Source organism: Scyliorhinus torazame, chromosome 1, assembly GCF_047496885.1.
Source record: "Scyliorhinus torazame isolate Kashiwa2021f chromosome 1, sScyTor2.1, whole genome shotgun sequence".
NCBI classification, from domain to species: domain Eukaryota; kingdom Metazoa; phylum Chordata; class Chondrichthyes; order Carcharhiniformes; family Scyliorhinidae; genus Scyliorhinus; species Scyliorhinus torazame.
This window is the reverse complement of record NC_092707.1, coordinates 173,701,269-173,720,676: the sequence shown is the minus strand read 5'-3', so window position 1 is coordinate 173,720,676 and position 19,408 is coordinate 173,701,269. Positions and strand designations below refer to the sequence as shown.

Below are 19,408 nucleotides of genomic sequence, written 5' to 3'. Positions count from 1 at the left end.
ACCAAATGAAGGACGATTTCCGGAGATGGGACGCACTCCCGTTGTCGCTGGCCGGGAGGATGCAAACGGTGAAAATGACGGTCCTACTGAGGTTCCTATTTGTATTTCAATGTTTCCCCATTTTTATTCCGCAGTCCTTTTTTAAGCGGGTCAACAGAGAGTTCACGGGCTTCGGCTGAGCAGGCAAGACCCCACGGGTAAGGAAGGCAATGCTCGAGCGGAGCCAGGGAGAGGGCGGGCCGGTGCTGCCACATTTTAGCAATTATTACTGGGCACCAGTCTGGGGACGTTGGTAACTACGCCTCTGCCACTCCTGCTGGCGCGGTAGTCCACCAACCCCATGGTGGTGGCGGCCCTGAGGGTTTGGGCCAGTGGAGGCGGCATGTGGGAGCATTGGTCTGGGCCCCAATTTGTGATAACCACCAGTTTGCCCCGGGGAGTATGGATGGGAGGGGGTTCCGGGTCTGGCGGAGAGCGGGGATTGAGGGGAGCTTTCAGAGTATGAGGGCACTGGAGGAAAAGTTTGGGCTGGCGAGGGGAAACAAATTCAGATACTTGCAGGTGCGGGACTTCCTTCGTAAACAGGTTGCAACCTTCCCACTCCTCCCGCTGAGGGGGATTCAGGACAGGGTAATTTCCAGAGGGTGGGTAGGGGAGGGGAGCGTCTCGGACATCTACAAAGAGCTTATGGGGTCGGAGGAGACGCAGACCGAGGATCTGAAGCATAAGTGGGAGGAGGAGCTGGGAGGAGAGATAGAGGATGGTTTATGGGCAGATGTGTTGAGTAGAGTCAACATGTGCCAGGCTCAGCCTGATACAATTTAAGGTTGTGCACTGGGCTCACGAGTGGCCCGGATGAGCAGATTCTTTGGGGTGGAGGACTGGTGCACAAAATGCGCGGGAGGACCAGCGAACCATGTCCACGTTTTGGACGTGTCCAAAGCTTCGTGGATTTTGGCAGGGGTTTGCAGACGTCATGTCAAAGGTTTTAAAAATAAGGGTGGCGCTGGGTCCAGAGATGACGATTTTTGGGGTGTCGGAAGATCAGGAAGCCAGGAGGAGAAAGAGGCAGATGTTCTGGCCTTTGCTTCCCTGGTAGCCCGGAGACAGATACTATTGGTATGGAGGGACCCAAAGCCCCCGAAGTCGGAGACCTGGCTATCGGACATGGCTAGCTTTCTCAGTATGGAGAAAATTAAGTTTGCTTGAGAGGTTAACTGTTAGGGTTCACCCGGAGGTGGCAATCGTTCGTCGACTTCCTTGGGGAAAATTAATTGTCCGGGGGGGGGGGGGGGGGGTAGTTTAGGTTAGAGTAGGGGGTGGGACCTGTATGAAAGGCAAACGGTTTTTGCACTATGTTTATGGTTTCATGTATCTTGTCTATTTTGTTGTTATACCAAAAATACCTCAATAAAATGTTTATTAAAAAAAAAAAAAAGAGGATGTGGAGGTATCTGTTAAGGCCACAGCTATTTCTCCCCTTGCGTCCCGCAGTAACTTGGGAAACATCCCATCCACCCCCGCGGACTTATCTACCTTAACGCAATTTAGGCTACTTAAAAACTTCCTCCTTTGACTTCGAGAGAGTTCACACGCCTATCCATGACCTCAACGTCCATCATGTCATTGGCGAATACCAATTAACTACTCATTAAGGATTTCATCCACTTCCTGTGGTTCCACACAAAACTTCCCTCCATTGTCCTCCAATGGGCCTACTCTTTCTCTTGCTCCTAATTTATGCATAAAAAGCCTTGGGATTCTCCTTGACCATGTTTGCTAAAGACATTTCATGGTCCCTTTTAGACCTCCTAATTCGACGATTAGGTTCCTTCCTACTTTCACTGAACGCCTCAACGGCTTAGTCAGTTTTAGATGCCTAGACCCATCTATCATGTGCTTCCTTTTTACGAAGCTTAAAATTTCCCTCGTCATCCAGGGTTCCTGAAGCCTGTCATTTCTATCCTTCATTTTTGCAGAGACCATGCCCGTACTACACTTCAATCAACTGGCCTTTAAAAGCCTCCCACATGTCAGACGTGGATTTGCCCTCAAATAGCTGCTCCCAGTCCACATTCCCCAGTTGCAGCCTAATTTGCCCTCGTCCAAATTAAGCACCCTCACCTGCGGGCTACTCTTTTCCTTAGCCATGCCTACCCAAAATCTTATGGAATTATGGTCGCTAAGCCCCAAAATACTGCCCCACTGAAACATCAATCACCTGGCCTGGTGTACTTTAATATTTTCATTACAGAGTGCAATTCTTTTCAGACTATATGCAATCGATTATGTTGCACTCTGTGGTGCTTAAATACAGTTACCGACGGCTTGGATTTAGCACACAATCCGAGGTTTTACATGGGTTCTAGCCCCTTGGGTGTACATTTGCTGACAGTGTTGCACAGTGGCCGTCCCCCATTGGGCCTTGGCAGTGGCTACCCCAAGCTGGAGCGCGTCTCTTAGCACATAGTTGTGGATCTTGGAATGTGCCAGTCTGCAACACTGGGTCGAGGACAATTCTTTGCACTGGAGATCAACAAGTTTTGGGAAGACCAAAGAGAGTCTCTCTCCAGACCGTCTTTGCAAATGCACTTTCTCCTCTCCCCTCCCCGTCCAAGGCGCGGGTGTGCATAAAGGATGTGAACCAACCAAGCTAGTTCTTGACATTTGTTTGAAAGTTCTGGTGAGGAGATGTTCTGCGAGGATGACGGAGTCTGCTCAGAGAACCATCAAAGTGATCCACTGTCTCCTTTTTGCCCAAGGGGCTCCAGGACATGATGCGCAAACCACTGCTCGATCACCTTGCACAAAGTTTTCCACGAGGGACAGATGATGCATTACAATCAAACTACTTGGATCATTCAATGGCAACATGGCCAGACCCATCCTTCACAACACTGGGGACAGGTAGAACCTCAGTACATGGTGACACTTGGTGTTTGTGTACCGGTAGTCCCTCTGCACTCACCATGTTGAAGCTGAGAGTATAGCACTCATTTCAAGAGTCTCAGATGTAGCCCACCTAAAGGAGCTGATAAGTGTGGTCAATGCTGGGAATGTTGGCCACAAGAACAATGGCATTGGCAGGATAGACACACCAATGTATTTGCACGATGTTGTAGTGCTAGTGGTACATTTCCAGGTTTTGGGGTGCCTGCTGTACACTGTCTATGTCTGAGCCATAAAGGAGGATGGATATCACCACTGCTCTATAGACCATAAGCTTCTAATTATTGTATGAACAAACTTAATAAAAACCATTATACCAGTACATAGAGCAACTAACGTCTCTCCTTAACTCTACAACAGACGGACACAGCCTCAGCCAGGTCGTGCTTATCCCAAAGACACCATAATCTGGAAACAGAAACTGCTCACACAGACCATTCAATCATACCATCACAAAACATGACAAAGTTCAGTCAAGAATTATTTCAAACAATCAAGATAATTATTTGCCATTACCCTCAGAGCTACATGTTGCAATGTGAGAGCCAGCTCCGTGTCTACCAGATTGTTCCATTGTTTCCAATTGTATAACAACTTTCTCCAGCCTTTGTACAAGGGCCTCCATGTTTGCCATTGTTCAAACCTAGAGGGGGAAAAACAGACCCAATAAAGTGAGTCAAACTATGGAATACTAATCAAATTTTAAATATCACATTGCTTAAGCAATGTTTTGCTATTCCACCCATGTATGGTTCACTTATTCAAACTGACTGATCAGTAGGACCAGATTAAACCTTTGCAAGCAGTTGCATTCCCTGCATGTTAATTTGCAAAAAAAAAAAGCACAGCAAAGCCAAGTTACTTTATCAATTACAATTATAACCAATATACATTCAAATTATGAACCACAAATTAATTGTAATGGTATCTTAAGTCAGTGATAGTTATATACATTTTCAAACATTCTTTACGAATTTGATACCAAAACCACAAAGTCAGATTTCAGGAGCAAGTCTGAAATGTTGCTCAACTTGGCTTGAAAACCATGAGAAGTTCTACTACTGCCATTTTTGCAGTGCCGTTAATGTACAGGGATGAGGGGGTGAAGACAAAATGTCTGAAAATTTGTGGCAAGGAATCATCTACATATTGTAGCACAAACCAGCAAAGCTGAAGCACCATGAGGGAACAGAAAATGATGTCACTTTTAATGATCTGTTATGAAAAGCAAATGCTTCCAGGCCTTGAGGGGGTACAAACATTAATTTTCCCTTTGTTTATCATCTATTACTGTCAACTCCTTGGACCAATACATTTGCATGAAATAAAACAGAACTCAGCATTTTGGCATTCAATGCAGCTAGGGTGTGTAATATAGGATGAAGTCCAAACGAACAACAGAACATGGCCATGCTGGATTATGTACATGCAAAGAAAATGACAATGGAAAGGGAGTGGTGGAGATCAGAAAAAGATTTAAAGGGCGAAATTCCACATTTGAAAAATCAGAGCTCTGCTAATAGATAGGGAGAAGAAAGTGGGACGGCAGATAGGTTTAGCAGAGAGTTCAATAGCTTTGAGCCATAAATAGTGGAATGCATATATAGCAGGGGGTTGTTATGTAAACATCAGAAATGAGTCTTGGGGGCCTTCCGGAGACGGGGCCCCCGAGTGGACGCACGAAAGGTGGCTCTCCTCCTGAAAACTTGGATTTCGGCACTTTAAGCCCAAGATAGCCTGCTAAAATCAGGAGAAAACACCCCTCACCCTCCTCCAACACCATCAGGACAAGACATGTCAAGCGGCAGCAACTCCAGGGACAGAAAAGATGGAAAAGGCAGCAACAGTCTGGAGAGAAGGCATGAGGCAGCCGGGGGGGGGGGGGGGCATTGACACCGGATCACAGGCGCGTGCACCTGCTTCCCAGGGAACGTGCATGATAACTAATTCCTGGGACACAGATCCCCAGTGTCTTCAAGGACCAAGAATGACGGGTTGGCTCTCCTGAGATAGGGGTAGCCGCTTAGGCCTTGCACATCAGCCAGAACCTAAGAGCGAGGCAGAGACCCAATATAACCAGGCTCATGTTGCCATCCTTGCAGTCGTCGAACAATGCATCGGACTGCTCAAAACGCAGTGCCAATGCCTGGACCGCTCTGGTGGTGCACTGCAGTACACCCCTCCAGAGCGTTTCCCACTTTGCGGTCTGCTTTGCCAGAATCTGGCACAGCAGCAGGTGATACGCTGGAGGAGGGACATGCAGCCAGACCAGGAGGTCGACCTCAGGGAGAACCCGCAGGAGGTCCCCGAGGAAGGCCCTCATCCTTCCTCATGCCAAATTCTCACAGGATGAGGTTTGTCTGTCAGCTCACACCACCCCCTCCCCCAAAGGCTACAGGTGCAGGAGATGATACCGACAATGCATGGCACTGAGGCCATTACTCCCAGGTTGTATTAGTGACCCTGCTGCTGGTCCTCTGCCTCCCTCGGGGGAACAGGATCTGCCTCGCATCCACAACATCAAGATGCCAGGTCGGCACCCCCAAAACGAGGAGCAGATTTGCATGTTGCCATGCTTGCGCAATGACTGGGAGTGAGTGGTGAGAGAGCGTTTAAAAGCACCTCCCTCTTACTTGCGGCGAGACATTGTTGCGCGAGCGTGACAAATCACACGGCAAGACAGCCAGTAACAGCAAGAAACACGTGGGGACTCATTTCTGGCACTAAGTGCCGTTAAATACAGGCTGCGATCTCACCAACGCAGCCGTCGAAAAACTCTGGCAATCGTGCCCAAAATGACACTAGAAGTATTTTGTTAAATCATGTCCTATTTTCCGAGACAGGGAACATGTCCACTAAGACATGCTTGTGCAGCTGCCAGAAATGCATGATGTTTGGTTCAAAGGAGCAATCAATTCACTGATTTCAAAGCCACTCAAATCGAAACTCTTGCTTCTGCTTTGCTCAGGTCACTATCTTCAGGACAGATGAAGGGAGAATACTAGCAGTGTTTTTAAAACCCCAGGAACTGGATTATTTCAACCCTAAGTAACTCAAATATTATTGAATAAGTACAAATAAATGTTAAAAACATACTCTGTAACAGGATTGGAAGTTTTACAAATATTTGTAGAATTAGGTACACGGTTAAAAGTTCAGCATGGCCCACCCAATTTACCTGTTGTGACTGATCTGTTTTAAGTACATTACATGATATCTCTCCTATTGCAATCACAAAATGCAATTGATAGGCCAGATACAGCACAATGCTGTAGAACTTGAAAGCACCATACTGCCTTGTACTTGTGAATTTGGCTGTAAGTTGATTTTTGCTTCATTTAGTGGATGGACAACAAATGCTGCCCTTGACACTGATGCCCACATGCCAAGAACAAAAACATTTCATTCCCGTTACCAACCATATTTAAGCAGAATTCATTTGGCTAATACAATCCATCGGAAAAAGATTGGTTTGCATTATGGCTATTAAATTTAATTAGATACACTGTTCCTGAAACAGCAAAGTATGCGCAATTGCACATGGTTCTAGGTCTGCTTTTAAAAGGTAAAATAGATCCTTGGGGGGGGGGGTTGCGCAGTGTACTTCTACATTAAAACACTCATGGGTTAAACGGATGTTTTTGTTTCAATCAAGGATGTGTAATTCAACCACTTTTTAAAAATTCTACTATTTGAAATAATTTCATACTGCAAAGCAAGTGAGAAAGGCATCCATTTTATAAAAGTGTTATATGAATGGTTTTCATTCAGACCTTTGACAAAATGGCATTTTCTGCTCGCCACATGCCCAACTCAACAGTATAATTACCAATGCATCCAATTTAAGCATTGTGGCTTCCATTCACAAAAAACTTCTCTGCCTTCTAAGTGCCTGATTTGAAGAGCAACTCTGCCTCATGATTTGTAAAATTAAATTATCAGCTTTCCCAATACTACATTATTTTATCTGTAAAAGAAAAGTTTATCTTGAAACCTACATTTTTGCTGAATCCAGTCTTTCTTCTTCTACCTCCAATAGCATGTGACTTGAACAAGCCAAGAACAAAGGTCACAATTGAGGTGTTCCCATGTAGACCAAGCAACTGAAAACTCAATTACCACAAGACTGAACAGCCAGCTTAAATCAGATTCAGCTGCTGATAGGACAAGCACAAGCGAGATATGCAACAGAGCATATTTAGTTTCACCTTCACCGACAAGCCAAAGAATGCCCTTGAAGCCCTGGGTTAAGTTTTCAGGCCTGGCCTCTCTATTTTGTCATAGGAACATAGGATTTAGGAGCAGAAGTAGGCCATTTGGCCTTTCAAGCCTGACACACCATTCAATAAGACTGTGGCTGATCTGGCTGCAGCCTCAACTCCACTTTTCTGTCTGGTCCCAAAACCCTCAACTCCCTTGTCTATCAAAGATCTGTCCAACTCTGCCAAGAATTAATCTACTGCTTTCTTGGGAAGAGAATTCCACATACCAACAACCCTCAGGGAACAAATTTCTCCACAGCTCAAGTCTTAAAAAGAGAGGCCTTTTATTTGTAAACTGTGTTCCATCGTTATATTCTCCTAAACAAGTGGATACATCCTCCACCGGCAGTATCCACCCAGCTAAGCCACCTGCCATTCTTCTAAACTATAATTGATATAGGCCCAACCGGTTGAATCTTTCTACATAAAACCTTCTCTGAACTGTTCCACTAATGCAATTATGTATATTTTCTCCACAAATAAGGAGACCAAAATTATACACAGTATTCCAGAACAAAAACAGAAAATGCTGGAAAATCTCAGGTCTGACACGAGTTACTGTTGGGTCAGATGACTCTGCACCAAAGCTGTATTCCAGATGTTGTCTCACTAATGCTCTATGCAGTCGCAGTAAAACTTCCCTACTTTTATATTCCATTCCCCTTGCAATAAATGCCAACATCCCATTTGCCTTCTGTATCATTTACTGTACTTTCATACTAACTTTATAGCAATAGGGCACCCGGATCCCTTTGAACCTCCAACTTCTGCAATCTCTATTTAAATAATATCCTGATTTCTCACTTTTCCTTCCAAAGTAGGCAAGTTCATATTTCCCCATCATATACTCCATCGGCCCTTTTACTTAACCGGTCTCTCTTTTTTGCAGACTCCTCGACAACTTACTTTTTGTTATCGACAAATTTAGCTATAATGCATTCGGTACCTTCACCCAAATATTGATGCACATTGTAAACTGTTGAGGCCCCAGTACCGATTCAGTGTGGCGTTCCATTAATTGCCAATCTGAAAAAGATCCATTTACCACTACTCTCTACCTATTAGCTCACCAATTGTTTATTCATGGTAATATATGTTACTCCCCACACCATGTGCTCCTACCTAGCGTAGTAAGCTTTGATGTGGTATCTTATCAAATGCCTTTCAGAAATCCAAATACACTATACACCTGCAATTTCCCCATGATTCACCTTGTTACTTCCTCAAAAACTCCAATAAACTAGTTAAACATGGTTCCCCTTTAATAAATCCATGCTGACTCTGCATGATCCCATTATGATTTTCCTGTTCACCTCTTGGTTTTCAAGTAACTTCGGGATGTTTTCTATGTCTTCTGCAGTGAAGACAGACACAAAATACCTGTTCAGCGCCTCCACAATTTCCTTGTTTCCATTATCAATTCCCCAGACTCTCTAGAGGACCAACACTAGTTTAGTTACTCTTTTCCTATTTAAATACTTGTAGAAACACTTACTAGCTAGCTTTCTCTCACATTCAGCTTTGTTCCTTTTTTAAAGTCATTCTTTGCTCAATCTTAAAATTTGACCAATCTTTTGATCTGCCACTAAGCTTTGTTGATTTTGCAATGTTTATTTGGTACAGCAGTTAGCTTCTTTATTCAGCTACAGATGATGCATCCTTCGCAAAGAGACTTCCTTACCGTGATAAATCTTGGCTGCAAGGTGCTTAGCTCCATTGCCTTGCTTTTAAACTGGGTTCCAAGGTTACTTTTGCTGGCTCTACTTTATACACAAACACCAATCTTCGACCCACATTTCAGCCCTTCAAACTGAACATTAAAATTCTATCATCAGTTACCTAAAGACTCTTTATTAATCCTGTCCCACCATATCAGTTACCTAAAGACCCTTTATTAATCCTGTCCCATTGCTCATTACCAGGTCAAGAATAGCTCACTCCCTGGTTAGTTCTAGAACATACTGTTCGAAGAAATTGTCCCAAATATCCTCTTATGAATTCACTTTCCAGGCCACTTTTGTCAATCTCCATGGAAGTCACCAGTGATTGTTGCAATGCCTTTCTTACACACCCTTTTGTTTGTTTTCCGATATTCTCTGTCCTACAGTGTAACTAGTGTCAAAATCTAATGAAGCTAAAATACATACAAAACCTCTACCACAGCAGCTGCCAACCACCAAAGCAGCCAAGAAATTAACCTAATTTTCACCAAATAAAGTTGAGTGAGATTGATGCACATTAAATGAGTGCCTCATTTTTGTGCCATAAAACATTCTTCCTAAAGTTTGTTGACTTTAAATTCCAGCTGTGGCAAGTTCAGACAAGCAAAGGAGCATAATCAAGTATTTCACAAGGTAAAGAGTTTTAAACCCATATTACAGTATCCTAAACATCAAACACTCATGCCAGATATTAGATTGCATTTTGTGTGCACAGGTTTTAAACATAATTCAATCTTAATGGAGCGATTCAATTCAAATTATACTTCCGATTCATTCCAGGAAAGAAAATAACCACACAACTGAAAAATAACCACAAGATGACATCAGAGCAAATTCATGCCTCAAAGTTACAGATCAAATGTCAACTTTTCGAGTGCATTAACGTTTTCAGGAACTCCGCTTTCCTGATCACGAGATTCCTTGATTAAATTCTCTTACTTTGCAGGGTCAGTGAATGTTTCATTTTACTACCAGGTTCTCCGGCGTGGAGGATTGAGGGTTAACACCGCCCTTCTGCCATCACCACACCAGAGGAGTTATAAAATGCACTGGGATGGTTAACACCAATCGCTTCGCCAACAGTTCAACCCGGGTCTCTTAAAATCTCCAAATTCCTAACATGGTCAAAATAACCTTGTCCATGAGCAGGAGGAGCACGACCCCATAAATCCCCAAATAAGGCGAGCGCAAAAAAACCCAGCCCAACCCCTCCTCGTTCTTCGCCCTGCCCACAGGCAGACAGGAAGCCAAGTAAAGCAGCGACTCCCTTCCCAACACATTCAAACCCGCCTAGTACGGAAACTGTTTCTCCCCACTCCATACTCTCCTGCCTGTCACTATGGAAACTCCCCTCCTCTGGCCCTTCCCCAACCCCAAACCCCGTCCCCTCACCTGAGAGCGGCACAAACACACACTCTTAAAAACACCGCCGCAATACAACGGGTCGGAAACAACGGTAAAATTGCGCACCGAGTGCCACTGCTCCGATTACAGGAGCTGAATCCGGTACTTTTTTTTAAAAAACACACAACGCCCAGCCCGAACGCTGCTCACATCCACCACTCACCTGAGCGTGAGCCGCTCCTACTCCTCCAACACCGTCGCCGGAAGTACCACCAATATCCCACAACACCCCGCGCCGCCCAGGGCCCCACATCCGTTATCGCCTTATTAGGGAAAAAATACGGCCTTTCGGCCAGAGCGGGTTTAAAGGCTGAACTGAGAGGAAAGATCATCCGAGGAAGTGGTAATATTTACTTTCTTCCTCATTTAGTATCCTGTCCATCAATTTAGCAACTTTGGAAGTTTCTGCAGCTGGTTGGTTAACATGAATATTTATCCCCGTGTCTTCCTTACAAGTTTATTTTGCCTTCAACTCTCGGCCCATTCCTCTTTAGTTATTTCTTACACCCAGCAAAGAGCTACATGCAACCGCAGAAATGGCGATCTTTCTTTCCGCCAAATATTGTTTGGCAAATTGTTGATTATTCACGCTTTGTATTTGCCGAGGTACAGCTTTCATGAAGCGCTCCCAAATTGGCTTCCTTTCCAAGTAAGAACATACTGGAAGTATATTGTGGGAGGACTAAAGACTCGTTTTCTCTAAAGAATAACGGCTGATGATATACCAACTTTTTTTCTAGGAAACCTAATCAGGTTTAGGAAACCAGCAATCTTAAGGGGAGCGTAAGTTTCATTGTTTGAACAGTGAATGTAAACAGAAACATACATTTACACCGAATGATTCTGATTGCGTCTCTGTATCAGCTAACTAGTTTCACGGCACAAAATCGCTGTTAAAAGCAGATTTAGACAAAATTCGTTAGAAACAATATTTTGAATTTTTTACAGTTGGCAACCAAAGGGAAATGTAAAGACAATCACAACCGTAGAGACAATTGAAACGAGCAATCTTGATCATCGAAAAACATGCACGATGAAAAGATCAAAGCACTGATAATGAGACACTCAATGTTACTAGTTTACAAAGAACAAAACAGCACAGGAACAGGCCCTCCAAGCCTGTACCGGTCATGATACCAACCTTGACCAAAACCCTCAGCACTTCCTTGTTCCGTATCCTTTTATACCCATCGTATCCATGTATTTGTCAAGATGCCTCTTGAATGCTGTTAACGTATCTTACAAACTACTATTTTGAAAACACCAGGCTCTACCTCACCACCATCTCTCTCAATACGTCCACTATCTCTGATTTGTCATGCTCCATATTCAAAATCCAATCCTGGGTGTGCAGAAATTTTGGGTGCGACTCGACCAAAAATATTTCTGAGTGTAATTTTGGGCAAGTGTGGCAGGGTGTTTCCCGCTGACATTTTGGATGAGATCCAGACTAGTATTCACCCATACGGTCGTTTTTTGGGGCCTTGGGGAGTTTCTCCCCGGTCTAGCCCACACACAACTTTTTTTTCAGCAATGGGGAACTGAACGTGCTGGTAGGACCAGCTCCTCTGAGATTGGGATGTCATTTTGAATGGGTGCCCTGATCTCCAAGTGAGCTTGAGCCTGATACGGCACAACATCTTTATTTTAAAATCCCTCACATGGCCTTATCCTTCCTATCTCTGAAACCTTTTCCAGCACTACAACCATCTGAGATCTCCCAGCTGTAAATATGTATTAGTTTTCTTTACTTTGGGACGATGTTAGTTTACTTACCTCAATATGGTTGTCTTTGTTCATTAAACATAGTTTAATCATCAGGTCCAAATGTTTTTCCTACTGAGCCCTTACCTCTATTGCTGACCTGAAGCATGGCAATTAATGAATGTGGGCCCAATTTTAACTAAGTGGATGGATTTTGAATTAGTTAAAAATAAAATGACTTTTAACAAATGTGGCAAGTTTTCAAAATATATTCGGTACTCAAAAAGGTTAATCTGCGACTTCCGGTTGCGGCTATGCGGAGCTAAGTCGCACATTCGGCGGCTCCCGCAAAAACGGACTTTTGGGCTCTTTTCAGGGCCCACAACGGCACTTTCTCGACGTTTCCCGGTGTGGGAAGGAGATTATAACAATTCCCCGATAGTATATGGCTTCTACTAGGAGCGGGTCGACTAAAAAGGTAGTGGTGGACCCGAAGAAGGTGCGAGGGAAGAATAACAAAATGACGGCGGGCGGAGACCAGGCAGCATGGATGCAGTGGGCGCAGGAGCAGCAGGAGGGTATACAGCGCTGCTTCAGAGAGATTAAAGCGGACCTGCTAGAGCCGATGAAGGCTTCTATTGATAAGCTGCTGGAGACACAGACGGCCCAGGGGGTGGCGATCCGCGAGGCCCGACAAAAGATCTCCGACGAACTTCCGGGTGCGGCGATGACCAGCTGAGTCGCACGTTTCGGCAGCTCCCGGTGAAACGGACTTTTGGGCTCTTGATAGGAGCCCCAACGGCAATTTTGACGGCTAAAAACACTGTGCGGTAAACCAGAAGGGAATCCCCCCTGGATACGGATGAAAAAAGGAGGAGAAAGTGGCCGGATTGCAGTGGATCCTTTAGAACAGCGGCAAGGAAGGCAAGCAAACACCAAGATGGCGTCGGAAGGTGGCAGTTCAACATGGGGCCCTGAACAACAAGAGTTCTTGAAATGCTGTGTGGAAGAGCTCAAAAAGGAAATGAAGAAAGAGCTGTTGGCCCCGATACTACAGGCGATCGAAGGGCTAAAGGAGGAACAAAAGACCCAGGAGCGGGAGCTTCGGGTCGTGAAGGCAAAGGCAGCCGAGAATGAGGACGACATACAGGGCCTGGTGGTGAAGACGGAGACGCATGAGGCACATCAGAAACGATGTGTGGAAAGGTTGGAGGCACTGGAGAACAACGCAAGGAGGAACAACCTGAGGATTCTTGGTCTTCCTGAAGGTGTGGAGGGAGCGGACGTCGGGGCATATGTGAGCACGATGCTGCACTCGTTAATGGGAGCGGAGGCCCCGGCGGGTCCGTTGGAGGTGGAGGGAGCATACCGAGTGATGGCGCGAGGGCCGAGAGCAGGAGAAATTCCCAGAGCCATAGTGGTGAGATTCCTCCGTTTTAAGGATATAGAAATGGTCCTTAGATGGGCAAAGAAAACTCGGAGCAGTAAATGGGAGAACGCGGTGATCCGCGTTTATCAAGACTGGAGTGCGGAGGTGGCGAGAAGGAGGGCGAGCTTTAATCGGGCCAAGGCGGTGCTTCATAAAAAGAAGATAAAATTTGGAATGCTGCAACCGGCAAGACTGTGGGTCACATATCGAGGGAGGCACCACTACTTTGAGACGGCGGATGAAGCGTGGACTTTTATTGTGGAAGAAAAACTGGAATGAGCGGGTTATTAAAAAGAACGTTTGAACAAAGTGGTGGGGCGAATGTGGGGGGCAAAGAGGGGGGTTAAAAAGGGGGGAAAGAGGAGTTTTATGTACTAATACCTCTACAGACAGGATGGTCTACATCTGAACCTGAGGGGCACAAATAACCTGGGGGGGAGATTTGTTAGTGCTCTTTGGGGGGGTTTAAACTAATGCAGCAGGAGCATGGGAACCTGGATTGTAGTTTTAGGGTAAGGGAGAATGAGAGTATAGAGGTCAGGAGCACAGATTTGACGTCGCAGGAGGGGGCCAGTGTTCAGGTAGGTGGTTTGAAGTGTGTCTACTTCAATGCCAGGAGTATACGAAACAAGGTAGGGGAACTGGCAGCATGGGTTGGTACCTGGGACTTCGATGTTGTGGCCATTTCGGAGACATGGATAGAGCAGGGACAGGAATGGATGTTGCAGGTTCCGGGGTTTAGGTGTTTTAGTAAGCTCAGAGAAGGAGGCAAAAGAGGGGGAGGTGTGGCGCTGCTAGTCAAGAGCAGTATTACGGTGGCGGAGAGGATGCTAGATGGGGACTCTTCTTCCGAGGTAGTATGGGCTGAAGTTAGAAACAGGAAAGGAGAGGTCACCCTGTTGGGAGTTTTTTATAGGCCTCCTAATAGTTCTAGGGATGTAGAGGAAAGGATGGCGAAGATGATTCTGGATATGAGCGAAAGTAACAGGGTAGTTATTATGGGAGACTTTAACTTTCCAAATATTGACTGGAAAAGATATAGTTCGAGAACAATAGATGGGTCGTTTTTTGTACAGTGTGTGCAGGAGGGTTTCCTGAAACAATATGTTGACAGGCCAACAAGAGGCGAGGCCACGTTGGATTTGGTTTTGGGTAATGAACCAGGCCAGGTGTTGGATTTGGAGGTAGGAGAGCACTTTGGGGACAGTGACCACAATTCGGTGACATTTACGTTAATGATGGAAAGGGATAAGTATACACCGCAGGGCAAGAGTTATAGCTGGGGGAAGGGCAATTATGATGCCATTAGACGTGACTTGGGGGGGGATAAGGTGAAGAAGTAGGCTGCAAGTGTTGGGCACACTGGATAAGTGGGGCTTGTTCAAGGATCAGCTACTGCGTGTTCTTGATAAGTATGTACCGGTCAGGCAGGGAGGAAGGCGTCGAGCGAGGGAACCGTGGTTTACCAAGGAAGTGGAATCTCTTGTTAAGAGGAAGAAGGAGGCCTATGTGAAGATGAGGTGTGAAGTTTCAGTTGGGGCGATGGATAATTACAAGGTGGCGAGGAAGGATCTAAAGAGAGAGCTAAGACGAGCAAGGAGGGGACATGAGAAGTATTTGGCAGGAAGGATCAAGGAAAACCCAAAAGCTTTCTAGAGGTATGTCAGGAATAAGCGAATGACTAGGGAAAGAGTAGGACCAGTCAAGGACAGGGATGGGAAATTGTGTGTGGAGTCTGAAGAGGTAGGCGAGATACTAAATGAATATTTTTCGTCAGTATTCACTCAGGAAAAAGATAATGTTGTGGAGGAGAATGCTGAGCCCCAGGCTAATAGAATAGATGGCATTGAGGTACGTAGGGAAGAGGTGTTGGCAATTCTGGACAGGCTGAAAATAGATAAGTCCCTGGGACCTGATGGGATTTATCCTAGGATTCTCTGGGAGGCCAGGGAAGAGATTGCTGGACCTTTGGCTTTGATTTTTATGTCATCATTGGCTACAGGAATAGTGCCAGAGGACTGGAGGACAGCAAATGTGGTCCCTTTGTTCAAAAAGGGGAGCAGAGACAACCCTGGCAACTATAGACCGGTGAGCCTCACGTCTGTAGTGGGTAAAGTCTTGGAGGGGATTATAAGAGACAAGATTTATAATCATCTAGATAGGAATAATATGATCAGGGATAGTCAGCATGGCTTTGTGAAGGGTAGGTTATGCCTCACAAACCTTATTGAGTTCTTTGAGAAGGTGACTGAACAGGTAGATGAGGGTAGAGCAGTTGATGTGGTGTATATGGATTTCAGCAAAGCGTTTGATAAGGTTCCCCACGGTAGGCTATTGCAGAAAATACGGAGGCTGGGGATTGAGGGTGATTTAGAGATGTGGATCAGAAATTGGCTAGCTGAAAGAAGACAGAGGGTTGTGGTTGATGGGAAATGTTCAGAATGGAGTACAGTCACAAGTGGAGTACCACAAGGATCTGTTCTGGGGCCGTTGCTGTTTGTCATTTTTATCAATGACCTAGAGGAAGGCGCAGAAGGGTGGGTGAGTAAATTTGCAGACGATACTAAAGTCGGTGGTGTTGTCGATAGTGTGGAAGGATGTAGCAGGTTACAGAGGGATATAGATAAGCTGCAGAGCTGGGCTGAGAGGTGGCAAATGGAGTTTAATGTAGAGAAGTGTGAGGTGATTCACTTTGGAAGGAATAACAGGAATGCAGAATATTTGGCTAATGGTAAAGTTCTTGAAAGTGTGGATGAGCAGAGGGATCTAGGTGTCCATGTACATAGATCCCTGAAAGTTGCCACCCAGGTTGATAGGGTTGTGAAGAAGGCCTATGGAGTGTTGGCCTTTATTGGTAGAGGGATTGAGTTCCGGAGTCGGGAGGTTATGTTACAGCTGTACAGAACTCTGGTACGGCCGCATTTGGAGTATTGCGTACAGTTCTGGTCACCGCATTATAGGAAGGACGTGGAGGCTTTGGAGCGGGTGCAGAGGAGATTTACCAGGATGTTGCCTGGTATGGAGGGAAAATCTTATGATGAAAGGCTGATGGACTTGAGGTTGTTTTCGTTGGAGAGAAGAAGGTTAAGAGGAGACTTAATAGAGGCATACAAAATGATCAGGGGGTTGGATAGGGTGGACAGTGAGAGCCTTCTCCCGCGGATGGAAATGGCTGGCACGAGGGGACACAACTTTAAACTGAGGGGTAATAGATATAGGACAGAGGTCAGAGGTAGGTTCTTTACGCAAAGAGTAGTGAGGCCGTGGAATGCCCTACCTGCTACAGTAGTGAACTCGCCAACATTGAGGGCATTTAAAAGTTTATTGGATAAACATATGGATGATAATGGCATAGTGTAGGTTAGATGGCTTTTGTTTCGGTGCAACATCGTGGGCCGAAGGGCCTGTACTGCGCTGTATCGTTCTATGTTCTATGTTCTAATCCTGCGATGTGGTAACTTTTCTCTCTTCCACAGGTGGTGATGGGGGAGGAGGGGAGGTGGAGGAGATGGGGCGTTGGCCATTGGGGGCGGGGCCAAGGGAGAAGCGCGGGCTTGGTTCCCGCGCTATGATAATCATGGCGGGAATAGAGAAGCAGGAAGGAGGGGGCGTCGCACGGTGCGAGCCGAGGTCACGGGGGGAAGCCGAGGTCGGCCAGAGTTTGCTGACTTCTGGGAGCAACATGGGGGGAGTAATTACGCTAGCGGGGGATCTAGCGGGGGGGGGGTGGGAGGGGGGAATTACTGGGTTGCTGCTGCTGGGGAGAGGGGGGAGCTGGTATGGGAGGGGATGGGCGGGGGGGGCACCGCCTGGGGGAGATACAGCTGCGTGGGAACCAGGTGAGGAGCTGGAAAAAGGTGATGGCTAATCAACAAGGCGGGGGGGGGGGGGGGGGGGTAGGAAGCCCCCCAACCCGGCTGATCACGTGGAACGCGAGAGGGCTGAACGGGCCGATAAAGAGGGCACGGGTACTCGCACACCTTAAGAAACTTAAGGCAGATGTGGTTATGTTACAGGAAACGCACCTGAAACTGATAGACCAGGTTAGGCTACGCAAAGGATGGGTGGGGCAGGTGTTCCATTCGGGGCTAGATGCGAAAAACAGGGGGGTGGCTATATTAGTGGGGAAGCGGGTAATGTTCGAGGCAAAGACTATAGTGGCGGATAACAGGGGCAGATACGTGATGGTGAGTGGCAAACTACAGGGGGAGACGGTGGTTTTGGTAAACGTATATGCCCCGAACTGGGATGATGCCAATTTTATGAGGCGGATGCTAGGACGCATTCCGGACCTCGAGATGGGAAAGCTGATAATGGGGGGAGATTTTAATACGGTGTTGGAACCAGGGCTGGATAGGTCGAAGTCCAGGACTGGAAGGAGGCCGGCAGCAGCCAAGGTACTTAAAGATTTTATGGAGCAGATGGGAGGTGTAGACCCGTGGAGATTTAGCAGACCTAGGAGTAAGGAGTTCTCGTTTTTCTCCTATGTCCATAAAGTCTACTCGCGAATAGACTTTTTTGTGCTGGGAAGGGCGTTGATCCCGAAGGTGAGGGGAACGGAGTATACGGCTATAGCCATTTCGGATCACGCTCCACACTGGGTAGACTTGGAGATAGGGGAGGAAACAGGAGGGCGCCCACCCTGGAGAATGGACATGGGACTAATGGCAGATGAGGGGGTGTGTCTAAGGGTGAGGGGGTGCATTGAAAAGTACTTGGAACTCAATGATAATGGGGAGGTCCAGGTGGGAGTGGTCTGGGAGGCGTTGAAGGCGGTGGTTAGAGGGGAGCTGATATCAATAAGGGCACATAAAGGGAAGCAGGAGAGTAAGGAACGGGAGCGGTTGCTGCAAGAACTTTTGAGGGTGGAAAGACAATATGCGGAAGCACCGGAGGAGGGACTGTACAGGGAAAGGCAAAGGCTACATGTAGAATTTGACTTGCTGACTACGGGCACTGCAGAGGCACAATGGAGGAAGGCACAGGGTGTACAGTACGAATATGGGGAGAAGGCGAGCAGGTTGCTGGCACACCAATTGAGGAAAAGGGGAGCAGCGAGGGAAATAGGGGGAGTGAGGGATGAGGAAGGAGAGATGGAGCGGGGAGCAGAGAGAGTGAATGGAGTGTTCAAGACATTTTATAAAAAATTATATGAAGCTCAACCCCCGGATGGGAGGGACAGAATGATGGGCTTCTTGGATCGGCTGGAATTTCCCAAGGTGGAAGAGCAGGAAAGGGTGGGACTGGGAGCACAGATCGAGGTAGAAGAAGTGGTGAAAGGAATTAGGAGCATGCAGGCGGGAAAGGCCCCGGGACCGGATGGATTCCCAGTCGAATTCTATAGAAAATATGTGGACTTGCTCGCCCCGGTATTGACGAGGACCTTTAATGAGGCAAAGGAAAGGGGACAACTGCCCCCGACTATGTCTGAAGCAACGATATCGCTTCTCTTAAAGAAGGAAAAGGACCCGCTACAATGCGGGTCCTATAGATCTATTTCCCTCCTAAATGTAGATGCCAAGGTCCTGGCCAAGGTAATGGCAATGAGAATAGAGGAATGTGTCCCGGGGGTGGTCCACGAGGACCAAACTGGGTTTGTGAAGGGGTGACAGCTGAACACGAATATACGGAGGCTGTTAGGGGTAATGATGATGGCCCCACCAGAGGGGGAAACGGAGATAGTAGTGGCGATGGATGCCAAGAAAGCATTTGATAGAGTGGAGTGGGATTATTTGTGGGAGGTGTTGAGGAGATTTGGTTTTGGAGAGGGGTATGTTAGATGGGTGCAGCTGTTGTATAGGGCCCCGATGGCGAGCGTGGTCACGAATGGACGGGGATCTGCATATTTTCGGCTCCATAGAGGGACAAGGCAGGGATGCCCTCTGTCCCCATTATTGTTTGCACTGGCGATTGAGCCCCTGGCGATAGCGTTGAGGGGT

The 19,408-nt window shown here is 46.5% G+C and overlaps 1 protein-coding gene and 1 long non-coding RNA gene across 3 annotated transcripts in view; one reads left to right on the top strand and one right to left on the bottom strand.

Annotated features, from left to right (window-relative positions):
- The window catches only part of cap1 (CAP, adenylate cyclase-associated protein 1 (yeast)), a 55,398-nt gene extending 44,763 nt beyond the window's left edge, over positions 1–10,635 (bottom strand). The window contains exons 1-2 of one of the 2 annotated variants that reach the window (XM_072501161.1): positions 10,500–10,635; positions 3,466–3,592 (exon numbers count right to left, since the gene is read on the bottom strand). In XM_072501161.1, the coding sequence (XP_072357262.1) occupies positions 3,466–3,583 (118 nt within the window). In that variant the 5' untranslated portion in view covers positions 3,584–3,592; positions 10,500–10,635. Of the gene's footprint in view, positions 1–3,465; positions 3,593–9,871; positions 10,059–10,499 lie in introns of those variants that run through there. The other variant, XM_072501162.1, reaches the window with a different exon arrangement.
- The window catches only part of LOC140416993 (uncharacterized), a 38,957-nt gene continuing 30,110 nt past the window's right edge, over positions 10,562–19,408 (top strand). Inside the window, exon 1 of the long non-coding RNA XR_011944784.1 lies at positions 10,562–10,679. This is a non-coding gene — a long non-coding RNA (uncharacterized lncRNA). The remainder of the gene's footprint in view (positions 10,680–19,408) is intronic.